We start from the raw sequence: 14,850 nt of genomic DNA on the forward strand, positions 1-14,850 counted from the left end.
GCTCAGGCAATCCACTCACCTCAGCCTCCCAAAGTGTGGTATTACAGGCTGAGCCACCGAACCTGGCTAGTTCCTGATATTTCTATTATATCTGCGGTCTCTGTTAGTTAACCTTAGATATTCAAGTTTTTTCAGTTTAAACAGATTTATATATTTTTTTATTTCAGCAAATCATTTGATGATTACTTTTCATGTATTTTTCCCACTCTAATGTTCCATCATCAGAATGGAAAGTATCAAAAATATATTACAGCACAAAAATACTTTCTGTTCTCATTTTCAAGGTCTTGCTCTGAAATAATCCTGAAATTCAGGGTCTATCCCGAATTTTGAAAGTTTTCCTCATACCTAAAGGAGAATGACACCTCTCCAACTTCTGCCTTCCCTCCTTCCTCCACTGCATTGAGCTACTCAAAGGCATGCTTATGAAGACAAATAATGGATAAATTGGGTCATTTTTACTTCATCTGGTATAACTATGAAAAACAAATATTTTAACAAACAATTGGAAATAATATATATTCTGGTGAATAGTGAATTCCCTAGGGAAACCAGAGTTTCCCAGCTCTGATTTAGATTGTAGTATGGCATGGGCAATTATCTCAACTGATGTAGTATAATTATACCAAAAGCAGACTGATTTTAATCCATTCTGAACTTAAAATTGGTAATGCCATATGAAGTTCCTAAAAAGTATAGTAGGTGGAGAAAGAAGAGAACTGTTACGACTTTCCCAAAGTTTAAAATCATTACTTGAAGCAGGCTTGGATTTTACACTAGGTGTGAGCCCACAGAATTATAAACAAAATTTTATTTCACCAGAACTCTGCCAAAAGAAGTTGCCGACAAGGTATAACACTTATGTATTTAGCAGGTCTGAGCCACAGGAAAAGATTACTCAATAAACTGAATATTTTATCAGGAAAAGTAAAGTGTTTCTGTGAAACTGAAGGGTTGGGTGATATAATTACTACATGCAAATGCAAATGCATTGTTTCGTTGAGTTTAGAGGCCTATGACTATACTCTGTAAATATATCATGCACTCTATATACAACTTCTATTGAATTTATAGAAACTTAAATTTGCTAATCAAGGCTGTTCTCTCACACAGTCACTTATGGGTAGGTCTCTTGTTTTCAGGCATTCAAAAGTTACTTTTGACAGGAAATAATTTTTTAGAAGTTCAATATCTAGCTTCCTATTATAAGGACTAGTCAAACATAACCATGTAATTAGGTTACACAACATGAAGAACAGAAATATAATGAGGCAAGCTATAGATGTGGCAAAGTATAGTGATTAAGAGCATGAGTTCTGGAGTCATGTTACCTGAATTGGAATTCCAGCACCTTAGTATTAGCTGTTACTAACCTATTCATCTTGATCTGGTTACTTACCTGTCTGACTTTACTCATGAATATAGTAGGGTGATAATAGTATCTTCCGAATAGCATTGTTTTCAGGGTTAAATAAGATGATCTATGTAATATGTTTGGTATAGAAAGCTCTTAATAGGTATTAATTATCTTCATCTCCATCACCATTAAAGGAAAACAACACTGACAAGTTTAAAGATTTAAATTATCTTTTCTGTCTGGAAAAATAAGTTGAGTATAATCTCCTATATTCAAAAAATGTCAAAAATAATAAGAAGCTCAAAGATCTAATCCATACTGCTCCATACCCACACCCCTTTTCTCACATGAGGAAATGAATTTCAGAGAGATTACATGAGTTGTCTGATATCACACAGCTGGCTAGTAGTACAACCGTGAGTAAAACTCAGGGCTCCTATCTCGTGTGTCTTAGATTCTTTCAATACATCATGATAGCCACCACCATCCCGTATCTGACATCATTTATTTAGTTATCAGAAATGTGGGACTGTGTCATAGAGGGCATAAGAACAAAAAATGTAACTGTTCATTAAATGTAATGATTTCAACATGAAGACAAGATACATGCAGATGAGTGATACTGAAAATTAAACACTGATTGCTATAGGTTATTAAGTGAGAGGTTTGGATTCTTATTCCTAGGTTGCCTTTAAAACCAAAACATCCTCTTCACTCATTCATTCAAAAGTATTTTTGGTCACTTCCTGTGGATCAAGCAATGGATGTTTGTGGGATGACTTGCTGCAATCTTGCCTAGAGACTGATGCCCCTGGAAGTACCTTTCATCATGAAGATTTTGTTCATTTTGGGCATCTACTTACATCATCTTACCTAATTCTGTAGACTTGCAGGGAAAAAGCGTTTTCTTTAACAAGTCTTTCTGGAGTTGATAAACCGTTTGCTTAGTTAGGTTTTCCCTTTTATGGATTCATCCTGAATCCACACTGCTGCTATTTAAATTCACGCTGGTTAATATGTTCTAATCTCTTTGATTCATACTAAATTATATCCTACAGCTTTACTTTTTGAAGCTATTCCATTTGTCCTCTAATGTTTCCATGAGGGTTGTATTGGATAAGCCATGTTTGCCAAATGACTATTTATAATAATGAAAGCTTAAGTAGAGCTAAAAACAAGTGTATAATCTATGGAATTAATGTACCAACTTTTCAAATATAAGAAGATTAAATAATTCCTTCATTTTAGAGCAAGACTAGTCATTGCTCAAATACACCAGTTTGCCCTTTGAATATCTACTTGTCAACATCTGAATAAAGTGACTCTGCCTATATTAGTATAAACAAATGTCTTGATGTGGATGTGATACAGGGTGTGTGTGTGTTATTTGAGTTAATTTCTGCAAGTCTATAAACCTTCTTAGTACATGCAAGTATCCTCAGCTAGTTCACTTGGCTAGTAAGATTAATTATGTTTTATTTGCTGTTGTAATCAGATTTGAAGTGGTTAAAAGGAGGAGGACTATGATTTATAGAACATCTATGAGGTGCTAGCCATGCAAACAACTATCTTCTCAGAATGATACTAGTATTAGTAGACCCAACCTGAATAGGCCAAAGCATTGCAGAATAGCATCTCTAGTCATGCGTACTCTCACACATTGCTGCTGGATATGTAGTTGGCATAGCCATTTGGGAAATCAATTGGGTAGTATCTATTCAAATGAATAAGAAACACACTCTATATTCCAGAAATTTCATTTCTTTAAGGAATTCTAGAGAGCCACATTGCACAAGGATGCTCATTGCAGCTTAATGAAAACCTGGAAACAATTTAAATGTCAATCAGTAGAGAAATATATAAACAAGCTATCAAACAAACATGGAATACTATTAGTTTAAAATAATGAATTAAGACATATATCTAGTATATGAATAATATAAATAAGAGATACTAGTTAAGTTGTAGAACAGTAAAAGTAATAATATTACTATTCATACATAGATATTTATGTAAAAATATCTTAACTGACAACAATAATAACCTCTGGGTAAGTGATTTGAGTGGAGAAAAGTGGTTAAAAGTAGGCCCTTTACCTTATCCATATACATTTTTATATTAAGAATGTATCTATACATTATTGCAAAACTAAAAAGCACTCCTTTTCTGCTCCTCTTGGATCTGTGGACCAAACCCACCTACACAGGGTTGTATTTATAACCGTTTTCCTAAACTGGAAAACATGTACCCGTTTGGTCTATGATCATTAATTATCTGCATTTGTCTGAGCAATTCTCCTCAGATACCAGCAGAAAATCTGGGAACATATTCAAAAGCTGCCTGGAAACACTGAGAAGGCAGTATTGCTGTTGATATAAAGGGTGGAAGAAGATTAAAATATTACAAGTTCAACAACAACAACAAAATCAAAGTGTGCAGAATATTTGACAATTTGAGTAAATATATAGTCCTGTTTTATTTTTATTTTTATTTTTGAATCAGTATCTCACTTTGTTGTCCATGCTGGAGTATGGTGGTATGCTCATGGCTCATTGCAGCTTTGACCTCCTGGGCTCAGGTGATCCTTCTGCCTCAGGATCCTGAGTAGATCGGACAATAGGAATGCGCCACCATGGTCGGCTAATTCCAGGCTGGTCTTGAACTCCTGACCCCAGGTGATCCTCTTGCTTTGGCCTCCCAAAGTGCTGGAATTGCAGATATGAGTCACTGCACCTGGCCTCATAGTCTGGTTTTAAGTACACACATTACACTTACACTATAGCGATACTTGATATGAGTCTGTCAGTGTCTCCCTTGTAAATCAGTGATTCAGATGTTTAATAGTCCCCTTGTTCTAAAGAAAAAAAATATTTTTACCTTTGTGAAAAAATATTCTGGAGTTGTGTCAATTGATTGCTGATTATAGCAAGGTATAGGGAGGTTGAGTAATACTATCAACTCTTTGCACACTAACAAAGCTATGCAGTTTTGCTGATTTGGGAAAAAATGTAAACAATGCCAGCATAATGGATAGAGTGATTATTTTATCTGATCATTACTAAAAATCATATTCTTTCACTTTTGTAAGTTTTTAACAGCAGAGCCTACTCTTTGAAGTTAAAGCAGATTAAACTGAAGAACAACAATCTTAGTTGAGTTTTTAAAGGTTTTCTATATTTGTTTGAGAATTTTTACATTTAATGTTATTTGATAAGAAATTGATTAGTGGGTACAGTAAATGGGTACACTATTAGGGTGATGGTTACACTAAAAGCCTAGACTTCACCACTATGCAATATATCCATATAACAAAACTGCACTTGTACTCCCTTAAATTTATACACATAAAAAGAGAAATAAATAAAATTTACAAATACTGAAAAAAAGTTTTTATCTGATAACAGTTTGCATCTTATTAATTGAAGATATATAACATTGAGGTATATATTAGCAGAGTTCTCAAAAGAATAATAAAAAGAATATAACCTAGCAGTGTAAGGAGAATGTATTGTTATGAAAACACTTGGTCTTTTACCATTAAGTTACTTGTAAAGCACAAAATAATTCAACTCTTTGGAAAGGTGGACGTCATCTGAGAAAGCACTAAGTAACACTCTTATTTCTGGCTAATTAGTTTATTATAAAAATAAAGAAAATAATACTTCAAAAACATAAGACTTTCAAACAATTTCTGAACCTCCTATTGTTTATCTTAACAGGAACTCTATTCTCCAAATCTGAAAACATCTGCTTGTGCCCCAAGCACTCTACATGTAACCCAAAATACCGAACAGGTAAAAGAAGTTATGGATTAGATTAGATTTGTTTCTCTTCTTTTTATGTAAGTGTTGTTCATATATACACATTCACACAATGTCAGGAATATAAAATAAGAAAGAGGATTCTCACATATAAGAATCAGGTCAGTCCATTAAAGGAATGTGAAATAAGTGCTATTAATCAGATTCTTCAGTTTCATTGCCTACTCAATCTATTTGCTTTTAGTTTGCGTGCAGTTTAATTTTAGCCAAAGATCTCCAAGTGAGTATGGATAGTTTAAGAATCCTTGATAAAGCACAAATAAAATACCTTTATCTTGTGCTGATTGAAGACTTGACTTTGTGAGTAATAGTATTATAAGTTTATATTCAGAGGTAATAACTTACAGGGTCAAATCTAGCTCTTCTCATGGGTGTATTATTTGAAAGACACATAAGGGTCCATCTCCCTTAACCTTTATGACCTAATAGTCCCACATTTAGGATGATTCTTGAATCTAGGCATTGTGTATATAAAAGGTATCTGTAATAATAAATACCAGATTAAAATATGCTTAATAAGTAGTTGCCATATATTAAAAAGTAAGTTCTCAGAAAAAACATAAAACACACTAAATCTGTGGTTACATGTGAGAGGAGGTGATATGGGATTTAGGGGATAGGAAGAAGAGATGCTGTTTTAAGAAAACAGTCTAACTCAGTTGAGAGAGGGTATGAATTTGGACAGTGAGGAGACAAATGGACAAAAACTAGACTTTAGACCTTGAGTACAGTAAGGAAAATGTGATATTATGCAGAACAAATAAGATTATCAAAGAAAAGTTTTCCTACCACTTCTCAATTTGGCCAAAACTAGCACTAGGTCAATTAGAGTCATGCATGTAGTCATCTAACATTTTCTGAGTGCCAAGTATGTGTCACAGATTGCACAAAAGTTAATTAGATCCAATTAGTATTATCAAGGTTCCCACAGACTAGCATGTGTCACATACATAACAAACCACGGGACAGTGGGATAAAGGCTATCACTGACTTAGAAATGGAACCCTATGAGGCTACCGAAGTGAGGTTATTACCTCAAAAAACAAGCCCATTAAAATTACAGGGGTGTTCACTACACTCAAATATAGTCAAAAGATTGTATTTACTGTGATTTTTCATAATGAATTCCTTTAAAATTGGAATTCCTGCATATATTAGCTCTAACAATAAAATATTTGTTGTAGAACATTTTACAACTATAAAAGAATGTAAAGAAGCATACCAAAATTCACTCATGATTTTCTCATTCACCCAGAAATAATACTCTTAACATTTTGTTGTGTTTTCTTTCATTCAAATGCAAAACTGAGATCATACCATATTGACAGCTTTGTAGTCTCATTTTCTCACTTAACCTTATATGATATTATGAGGTTTTCTTAATGTAATTTTGTATTACTCAAGATCATTATTTAAAGGGTACATACTTTAGACTATGAATGATTATTTAATCTTTCCCCTATCAATAGAAAAATGGTCTGTCCTACTGCACCTTAATCAGCATTATTATTTTTTAATTTTCCTGTAAAAATATGGCATTTTTTGTTAACTTTGATTCTTTGTTTGAACACTTTTTGTTAAGTTTACTAGTCATTTGTTTTTCTTTATTTAATAAATTGCTCATGTTATTTGCTTATTTTTCTATTAATTTGAAGATTTTTCTCATTGATATATAAGAATTGTCTTTATGTTGATGGTATTAGCTCTTTTTCCATCAGAAGTCTACAGATTACTTTGTTCTGGTGTTTTGTCTTCCTTTTAAGGTTATCTAAAGCCTTCTCCTTTCAACACAGTGAAGATTTACATGTTTAAATACACAAACACATTTTTTCTTTGTGTTTCTTTTCATTTTTTAAATATAAAATGTCATTTCCCAACCAAAGATTTAGTTGATCAATATTAAGTTATATTTTCTTCTAAGCATGTGGTAACATTTACAGTAGGACAAATATTTTTAAAATTTCCTCAAATATAGTTTAGAAAGCTCAATGAAATTAATATAATGAAGGTACCCAGCACAGTGCTGGGTACACAATACATGCTTTGATATATGTTTCTGAAGCTGAAATTACCTAAATCATAAAATCATACATTATCATTCATTCAAGTGACTCTAAAAATTTCACTCTGAAAATTGTTCCTATTAGTATTTATGGTTACAAAGTTACTAAATAACTAAGATTATATGCAGCTTTTATCGTCACAGGAACTGCATTCTCCAACAGTGAAAGTCACTACATATCCACAGACTACTATTAGACGATATATAGTACAAAATCCTGAACAGGTAAGATGCAATCTCTTTTTCCAATGTATAATTCCTTATAAGTTAATAGCTTAAACAAGAAGGGTGGGTCAGTTACCAGATCCTTCAGATCAGATTGCTGGACTTTCTTTTAGTTATAAAGTGAATTTCTAAACACTAGTTTAAAAAAATACCATATTTAATTCCAGACCATCATGTGCCCATACATTCTGACTCATGGATGCAACAGTTCCAAGCAGCTTGGAAAATCTTGGGTTATAAGCCCTTTCTACTTCTATAGCCCCACCCTTATGCTACAAAGGATTTGTTATGCACTTTGAACCAAAGAAAAAGGGATAAAGTTTTTTTCATAGGCTTCATATGAAAACTCTACCAACTGCTATATCAGAGGTTGGAGTCTTTAGTTTATATAAATTTGCCATTGAGATATGAACTAGGAAGATAAAAATTGTAAGTCAAAAGTTCAAAAGTGTCCCCATTTCTTCGTCACCTCTGATGTGTGAATTTTTGTGCCCAGGAATGAACTGTTAAAATTACATTATTATATTTCTTACTGAGATATATAACCTTACATTTCACAAACTTGAAAATATTCTTCTGTGTTTCTTTTGAGTAAAAAGCCTTCCTTGACACACACACACACACACACACACACACACACACGCACACACACACACGCACACACACAGCCCTTCTTTAACTGCAACAAGAGGTTCTACGAAGTTAAAAGGACATGACTTTCACAATTGGAAACAGTATGATCCAGATAGGAATACAGAAATTCTTTGCTCTTTATTGTATTTATTTGTTATGATGGGAAACAATCCTCCCGTCTTCTGCAAGATAAAATGAATTATTTGCTTCAGTTGTGGAAGGCAAACAATTAAATTAGGGTGCCAATTGCTACTTTTCTGGGTGGCTGGGGAGGATGTACTAGTCTTCTACTAGTATCTATCCTTTATCTTCCTTATTTATTTATTAATTTAAAATCATGTTTTCATGTCTCCTTAGTTAGGAGTTTGTTAGTTATGCATGTGTGTCTGTATGAACCTATGAAGCTCTGAGTTGAGTGGAGATTGCTTTGGACGTTTGCTTGAGTTTTTATATATCTATGTAAATATTGAAAGATATGTGATTATAGCTACATCATTTGTCTGCTCCTTCTTTTATAGAAGCCAATATTTAAACAACAAATGCGAAAATTGTAGGGTCCAGGAGGGGAAGATGAGGAGGGCCTGGGAGAGGAGAATGTGTCTCTTTTTCTCACTTTGCTAATCACTTTACACTTCCCCTTCTTCTTTTCTCTCTTTTTATCTCTTTCCCACACAAATTGGGGGATGTAGATATATGGATGCACATTACACTTGATATCCCTGGCTTTCAAAAAGTTAGTTCTAGATAACATTTTTTTCCCCATAATCTGAGAATTGCTGTGCTTGCCTAGGATATATCCAGAGAAATTTTAAATGCCCAATTTGTCATCAATTCTTATGTGACTTTGGATAAATCCTTATTCTTCACTTAATTGGAAAAAAGGAAAAATTAATATTCATTGGTATACACTCCATGCTAAGCAGCTTACATATTATATCCCTTTTAATCCTAAAAAAGGCAAAAAAAAAAAAACCAGAAGCACAGAGAAATTCAGTCATTTATACAATGAATGTTGAATTCCCTACTATGTGCCAGAAATTTCCCTAAGAACTGGGGATATAGCAGTGAACAAAACAAAGTTCTAACTTTCTTCAGCTTAAGTTCTTAACTGGTGGCAAAACCATTCAATTATGAAGCATCAGAGTTTTTTGTTTGTTTGTTTGTTTGTTTTTTAAACAAAACTGAAATTGGACAATGTAGAGCTGGGAGAGAAACATTTGCAAATTAAGGACAATTAATGACGAAGGTGAAATAGGATCCAGAAACTAACCTATGTATCTCCTTACTCATCAATATGGGTTTCATCTACAAACATGCAAATGGTTTCTCAGGAAGCCTCAGCAGAGGGTTGAAGAAAAATGGTAATTTTATTGGCAGTTGAGGGAAACTGCTAGGGGAGGGAGGGACATATCTCATCAACAGGGGTACCTGTGTGATCAATGTTTGTATACCTAACCCTGAATTGTACCCCACATCTTTATAATAAACATTTTAAAAAGGAAAAGAAAAATGTAATTTTAAAACTTTTAAAGTTTTTAACTCTTTCCATTTTTGAGGAATAAAACAAATTACAAGTTTCATATTTTGTAAACAAAAATAATCTGATTACTTACAAAGCAGCTTGAGAATCTTATCTAGATACATTCTCCATTTTATTTATATTTCTCTTTTGCTTGTTCTTTTACATTCGCCCAGAAGATTCTAGTTTAATTACAGTGCTGAGTCTCTTAAATGGCAACTTTATCCTCTTTCACTTTTCAGTTTGTCTACTCTTTATTTCTCCTCCTTGTAATTAAATTGATTTCAATCTACTACTCTCATTATGATTTCCTTCTACATCTGTTTGGCCTTTTTATTTTTGGTTGTTCCTAATCTTCCCCATTCTCCATTTGTCATCATCTTAGTCAAAATATTTATGCATTCTGATTAAAATTTGATCCACAAATGAAAGAAAGACTTTTGTCCCATCAGTGGACAGACTCCAGTTGGTATTAATCAATTTCATTAATTTTCCAGTTGTAGAGCTCTTGCTATGGAGAGGACACATTCAAGTAGAAACAAGGAAATAAGACTTATTTCCAAAACCAAAGTAGCTTATATTTCCTTTCAGGAAGGGAAATAAGACATATCAACAAATAACTAGACATTATGAGAGAAATGCAGAGGAAGTCTTATTGGAATTCAGAAGTTGGAGATAGTACATTTGTTTGGGAGAAATCAGGGAAAAATTATTGTGGTATTTAAGGTATTAGTATGATTAACATTGTGGTGAACATTATTTTACTAAGGAAATGAAAATTTAAACAAATGTGAGTTGCTGAAGTCTTCTGATTCAAGTTAATTGAATCTATATATTGTATATATTTTCTGACAGCTATCTTGGAGGTAGCTTCAACAAGATTTGATAACATTGGTTATAGAGGATAAAAGAATAAAAGTCAAATATGATCCTAAACATTCCAGCTTGAGACACGGGGACTATAGTGACCTGATTACTAAAAGGACTGAGAAGTGAAGGGAAAGGTAAGCTGATTTGGAAAAGGAGATGGAGAGATTTTTTTTGAACCAGTAGTGTTTGAAGTGCATGGAAGGGAAAGATGCTCAACAAGCAGTTAAAAATGACACGAAGGAAGGTCACATTTGAGATACAGACGTGGGAGTTATTAGTCTTAAAGTTATCATTAAAGCTGTGGGAATGAGTGAAATCACTGAAGGATAATGGAGAGGGTTGTGGTCAGAACCTTGAGAAATGCTTACCTTAAGGGAACAGAGGGAAGGAGCCACTTTCACAGGCAGAGGAGTTGTCAGAGAGGAATGTGAACACGGAGTAACTGAAGCAAATACAGAAAAGGGGTAGTCAACTGTCTTAAATAACCAAAAGACCAAAAATGATAAGGTTTGAGAATAGAGTTTGACCATTAAGATAGTGATCGTGATATTTGAGAGATCAGTTTCTGTAAACTTGTGGAAGCAACATCTATAGTTAATGGGTGAGTAGATGAAGAAGAAGGGAAGAAAATGAGTGAAGATTGCTCTTTGGCAAAGGATATTGATCGAAGGAAGAAGACACAGGGTGGTAACTAAAGGAGAAAAAACAATCCTAGAGACCTGGGAGAGTTGTAGATAAAAGAAAACACTCAGTAATAAGGAATGATAAAGATGCAACAGAGAAAGGAGACAAACGGGTTAAGATTCTGCAAGAGATAGGGAATGGAATTCCAGATACAGACACAGAAGTGACTTCAGAAAAAAAAAAAAAAAAAAAGAGGAGTATGTCTCTTTCTTTATTGAGATAGAAGGAGCAAAAAAAGCGATTTTTGAAATGTGAAGGATAATAGAGAGATGTAATTGGATATATTTTCTTTGTTTTCTCTGTAAGTAATCAATTTCATTAATTTTCCAGTTGTAGAGCTCTTGCTATGGAGAGGACACGTTCAAATAGAAACAAGGAAATAAGACATATTTCCAAAACCAAAGTAGCTTACATTTCCTTTCAGGAAGGGAAATAAGACATGTCAACAAATAACTAGACGTTATGAGAGAAATGCAGAAGTCTTATTGGAATTCAGAAGTTGGAGATAGTACATTTGTTTGGGAGAAATCAGGGAAAAATTATTGTGGTATTTAAGGTATTAGTATGATTAACATTGTGGTGAGCATTATTTTACTAAGGAAATGAAAATTTAAACAAATGTGAGTTGCTGAAGTCTTCTGATTCAAGTTAATTGAATCTATATATTGTATATATTTTCTGACAGCTATCTTGGAGGTAGCTTCAACAAGATTTGATAAGATTCTGAGAAATAAAAACATTAATGAGGGAGTATGAGCACAAGAGACTGGAGCAAATAAAAAGTTTTATAACTATTGTAATAGAAAATTTGATTAATACAAATATAATCAGAAAGGTCATAGAGCCTACTTAAAGTTGGATAACTTGAACTTGCAATGAGCCAAATCAATAAACCTTTTTTTTTTCTTAATCTTCTCCGGCAAGGCTTTGTGTCCTGGGAACAGTAAAGGCTATGTTGGGGATTACATACTTTGCTAGATGTGAGATCTACTGCCAGAGGCTTTAAAAGCAACAATTAAAATTATAAGATCAGCTATTTTGAAAGCACCTGTTAATTTTTAGGGTGGATCTGGCACCAATTCAAATGGATAGATTGAGAAAAAGAAGCTGCCAAAAGAGTAAAGTTGTCTAACAACTCATTTGCTGAGAAATCTAAAACTTCTGATTACATTTATTTTGATGAGTTGTTTTGTTCAGAATGATTTATTTATACTACTATTTGATTTTACTTTATTATAGATTTAGTGAAAGTAATAATCCCTTAAATTTGGAAGTAATTTTTTCAGTAAGTCGTTTCAGAGAATAAGACCACAACATAAATTCTAGAGAGAATCAATACTGTTAGTGCCTAAACTATCTTTTTTCTTTAAAAAAAATGATTTAAGCACTTATAGTGAACATTAGTTCAAAGAAAAAAAAATTTCATGCTATTGCTAAATATGTTTTCCCCCGTTTAGAAGGTGATTACATCTTTAAAATAAAGTTTTATTTTATTTAGTCAGTTTCTATGGGGTATTCAAGGTGGACAAAGTTCTTTCCTCAGGAAGCCTACACTTGATATCCTAGAAAAGTTCTAAAATTCTTAAAAATCTCTTAAAATAAAGTAGGGATTTCAAATATTATATTACCATTTATTAAATACCAATGTCATTTGTACATTAAAATTACATTGAGTACTTTAAATTACATTATTTTACTTGATACAAAATGTCTTGCATTGCTATCCCTATAATAAGGAAACTGAGCCTTAGATAAGGTTGATGGGTTACCTAAGTTTCCACAGCACATTGATGATGAAAGAACTGAAACACAGGTTTTATGACTCCATAACTTTTTTTCCCAGTAGACCTGCTTTCACTGATTTTAGTAGTCAAATTCAATGGATTTGTAGTAGTCCAAATCTAACCCACTTTGTAATTCTCATCTGTTGACCTCTGAAGCATTTATACCTTCAACTTTTTACACTTCCTGAAAATTCCTCCTCTTTGATATTTTTTCTTCTGATTCTCAGACCTCTTATGATTTGTCTATTTCTCTCCTTGACCTTCATTTGCCTTTTCAGCAATTGCCAGGTTTTACCTAGCTCTTCTGAGTAGGTGGTCTTGAAATCTAAATCTACAGTTTTGAATTCTTTATTTAGTTCTAGATTTGCGTTTTCACCTGTGTGTTGAACATCTACATCTAAGTGCCCAACCCACCATAGTTTTTTAACAATTTTTTAATACCCACACATTTTTTGTAAGAGACTCTTTGGTTGTTCTTTGTAATTATTTGACACATATTAAAGTGATTATTATGCTATATATATTTTGCTAAGTGTTCTGAGAAATAAAAACATTAATCAGACCTAGATTTTTCCTAGGAATACATAAAACTCCATGTGTCTCAATGTTTTTGTTTTTGGTACCACTGGCTGTGTAGTAGACTCCTCAGGTTTAAGATCTCAGAGTCATTTTTGAAAAGTACTGTCCTTGATTATTAGGATAATCTTACTGTTCTCCTCATCTGTATTTTTTCTCTTCTCTAACTATTGTTCCTGAAGTAAACTTCTGTTTACCTCACACCCCTGTTTAAAAGCACATAAGGACTGCTCACTGCTTGCAGAACCAAGTTTTATCTGCGTATATTCTGTACATATACTTTTCAAAACTTGGTGACTCGTTTTGTTTCCTTCACTTGGAGCCCCTCATATCCAAAGACCATTTTTGACTTCTTTCAAATGCCACCTGATCTAAGTATCCTACCTGAGCACTGTAAGATGGAACTCATTATTTCTTCCTTTGAACGCCATTCCATGAATTCTTTCTCTGTACCCCTATGGGCATTTGTCACTTTCTACCTTATATTATAGATGTTTGTGTCCATATGTTATCTAGACAAAGAGTTGGCACAATTTTTCTGTAAAGGGCCAGACAGTAAACATTTTAGGCTTTTCTGGCCACATAGGGCCTTGGTCTTCTTTGCTTTTTAATTTACTATCTTTTAAAAGTCTAAATACCATTCTTAGCTTAGAGTAGTATAAAAACAAGCTATCTGCTGTAGTTTGAAGAACCCTGATTAATATTAACTTCTCTTGGTAATAATATGTCTGCTTTATGTTTTTATGCTTCACAGCACTTTGCAAAGTGCATTTTGTGTAGCAAGCACTTAAAACATATGTAACATAATTGCAGGTAAGTACCAAAGAGGCTCTTTTAAAAAAACAAGAACATAAACAAAAAATAGCTTCTAGGAGAATCTTTCTAAATATATTCATCTTTAGATTTAATAATTCATCAACTAGTCAAATTTAGCCACTTACATATCAAAGTATCCAAGGAACATTTGATTAAAGCACACTTTACTTAAACTTGAATAGAAATATATAGTTTTTCAAGAGTGTCTTTCCCTTTCAGCACCCAGGGTTTTAGTCCAATTGTTCTGTGAGTATTTAAAATAGCAGACAGGGAGATAGCCCACAGATTGGGAAAAAGTATTTGCCAACTCCATGTCTGACAAAGGTCTAACATCTTGGATCTACAAGGAACTCAAACGTGCTAAAAAGAAAAAAACAAACAACCCCATTACAAAGTGGGCAAAAGATATGAACAGACATTTCACAAAAGAAGACATATGAGCGGCCAACAGACACATGAAGAAATGTTCAACCTCACTAATCATCAAGGAGATGCAAATAAAA

The 14,850-nt window shown here is 33.2% G+C and overlaps 1 protein-coding gene across 1 annotated transcript in view; it reads left to right on the top strand.

Annotated features, from left to right (window-relative positions):
- The window catches only part of POF1B (premature ovarian failure, 1B), a 90,119-nt gene that overhangs the window by 10,775 nt on the left and 64,494 nt on the right, over positions 1 to 14,850 (top strand). Inside the window, exons 2-3 of the mRNA XM_008073423.1 lie at positions 5,077 to 5,151; positions 7,385 to 7,465. Coding sequence (XP_008071614.1) covers positions 5,077 to 5,151; positions 7,385 to 7,465 — 156 coding nt within the window. The remainder of the gene's footprint in view (positions 1 to 5,076; positions 5,152 to 7,384; positions 7,466 to 14,850) is intronic.

This window comes from Carlito syrichta, unplaced genomic scaffold (assembly GCF_000164805.1).
Source record: "Carlito syrichta isolate Samal-C Ts95f unplaced genomic scaffold, Tarsius_syrichta-2.0.1 Scaffold315839, whole genome shotgun sequence".
In the NCBI taxonomy this organism is placed as follows: domain Eukaryota; kingdom Metazoa; phylum Chordata; class Mammalia; order Primates; family Tarsiidae; genus Carlito; species Carlito syrichta.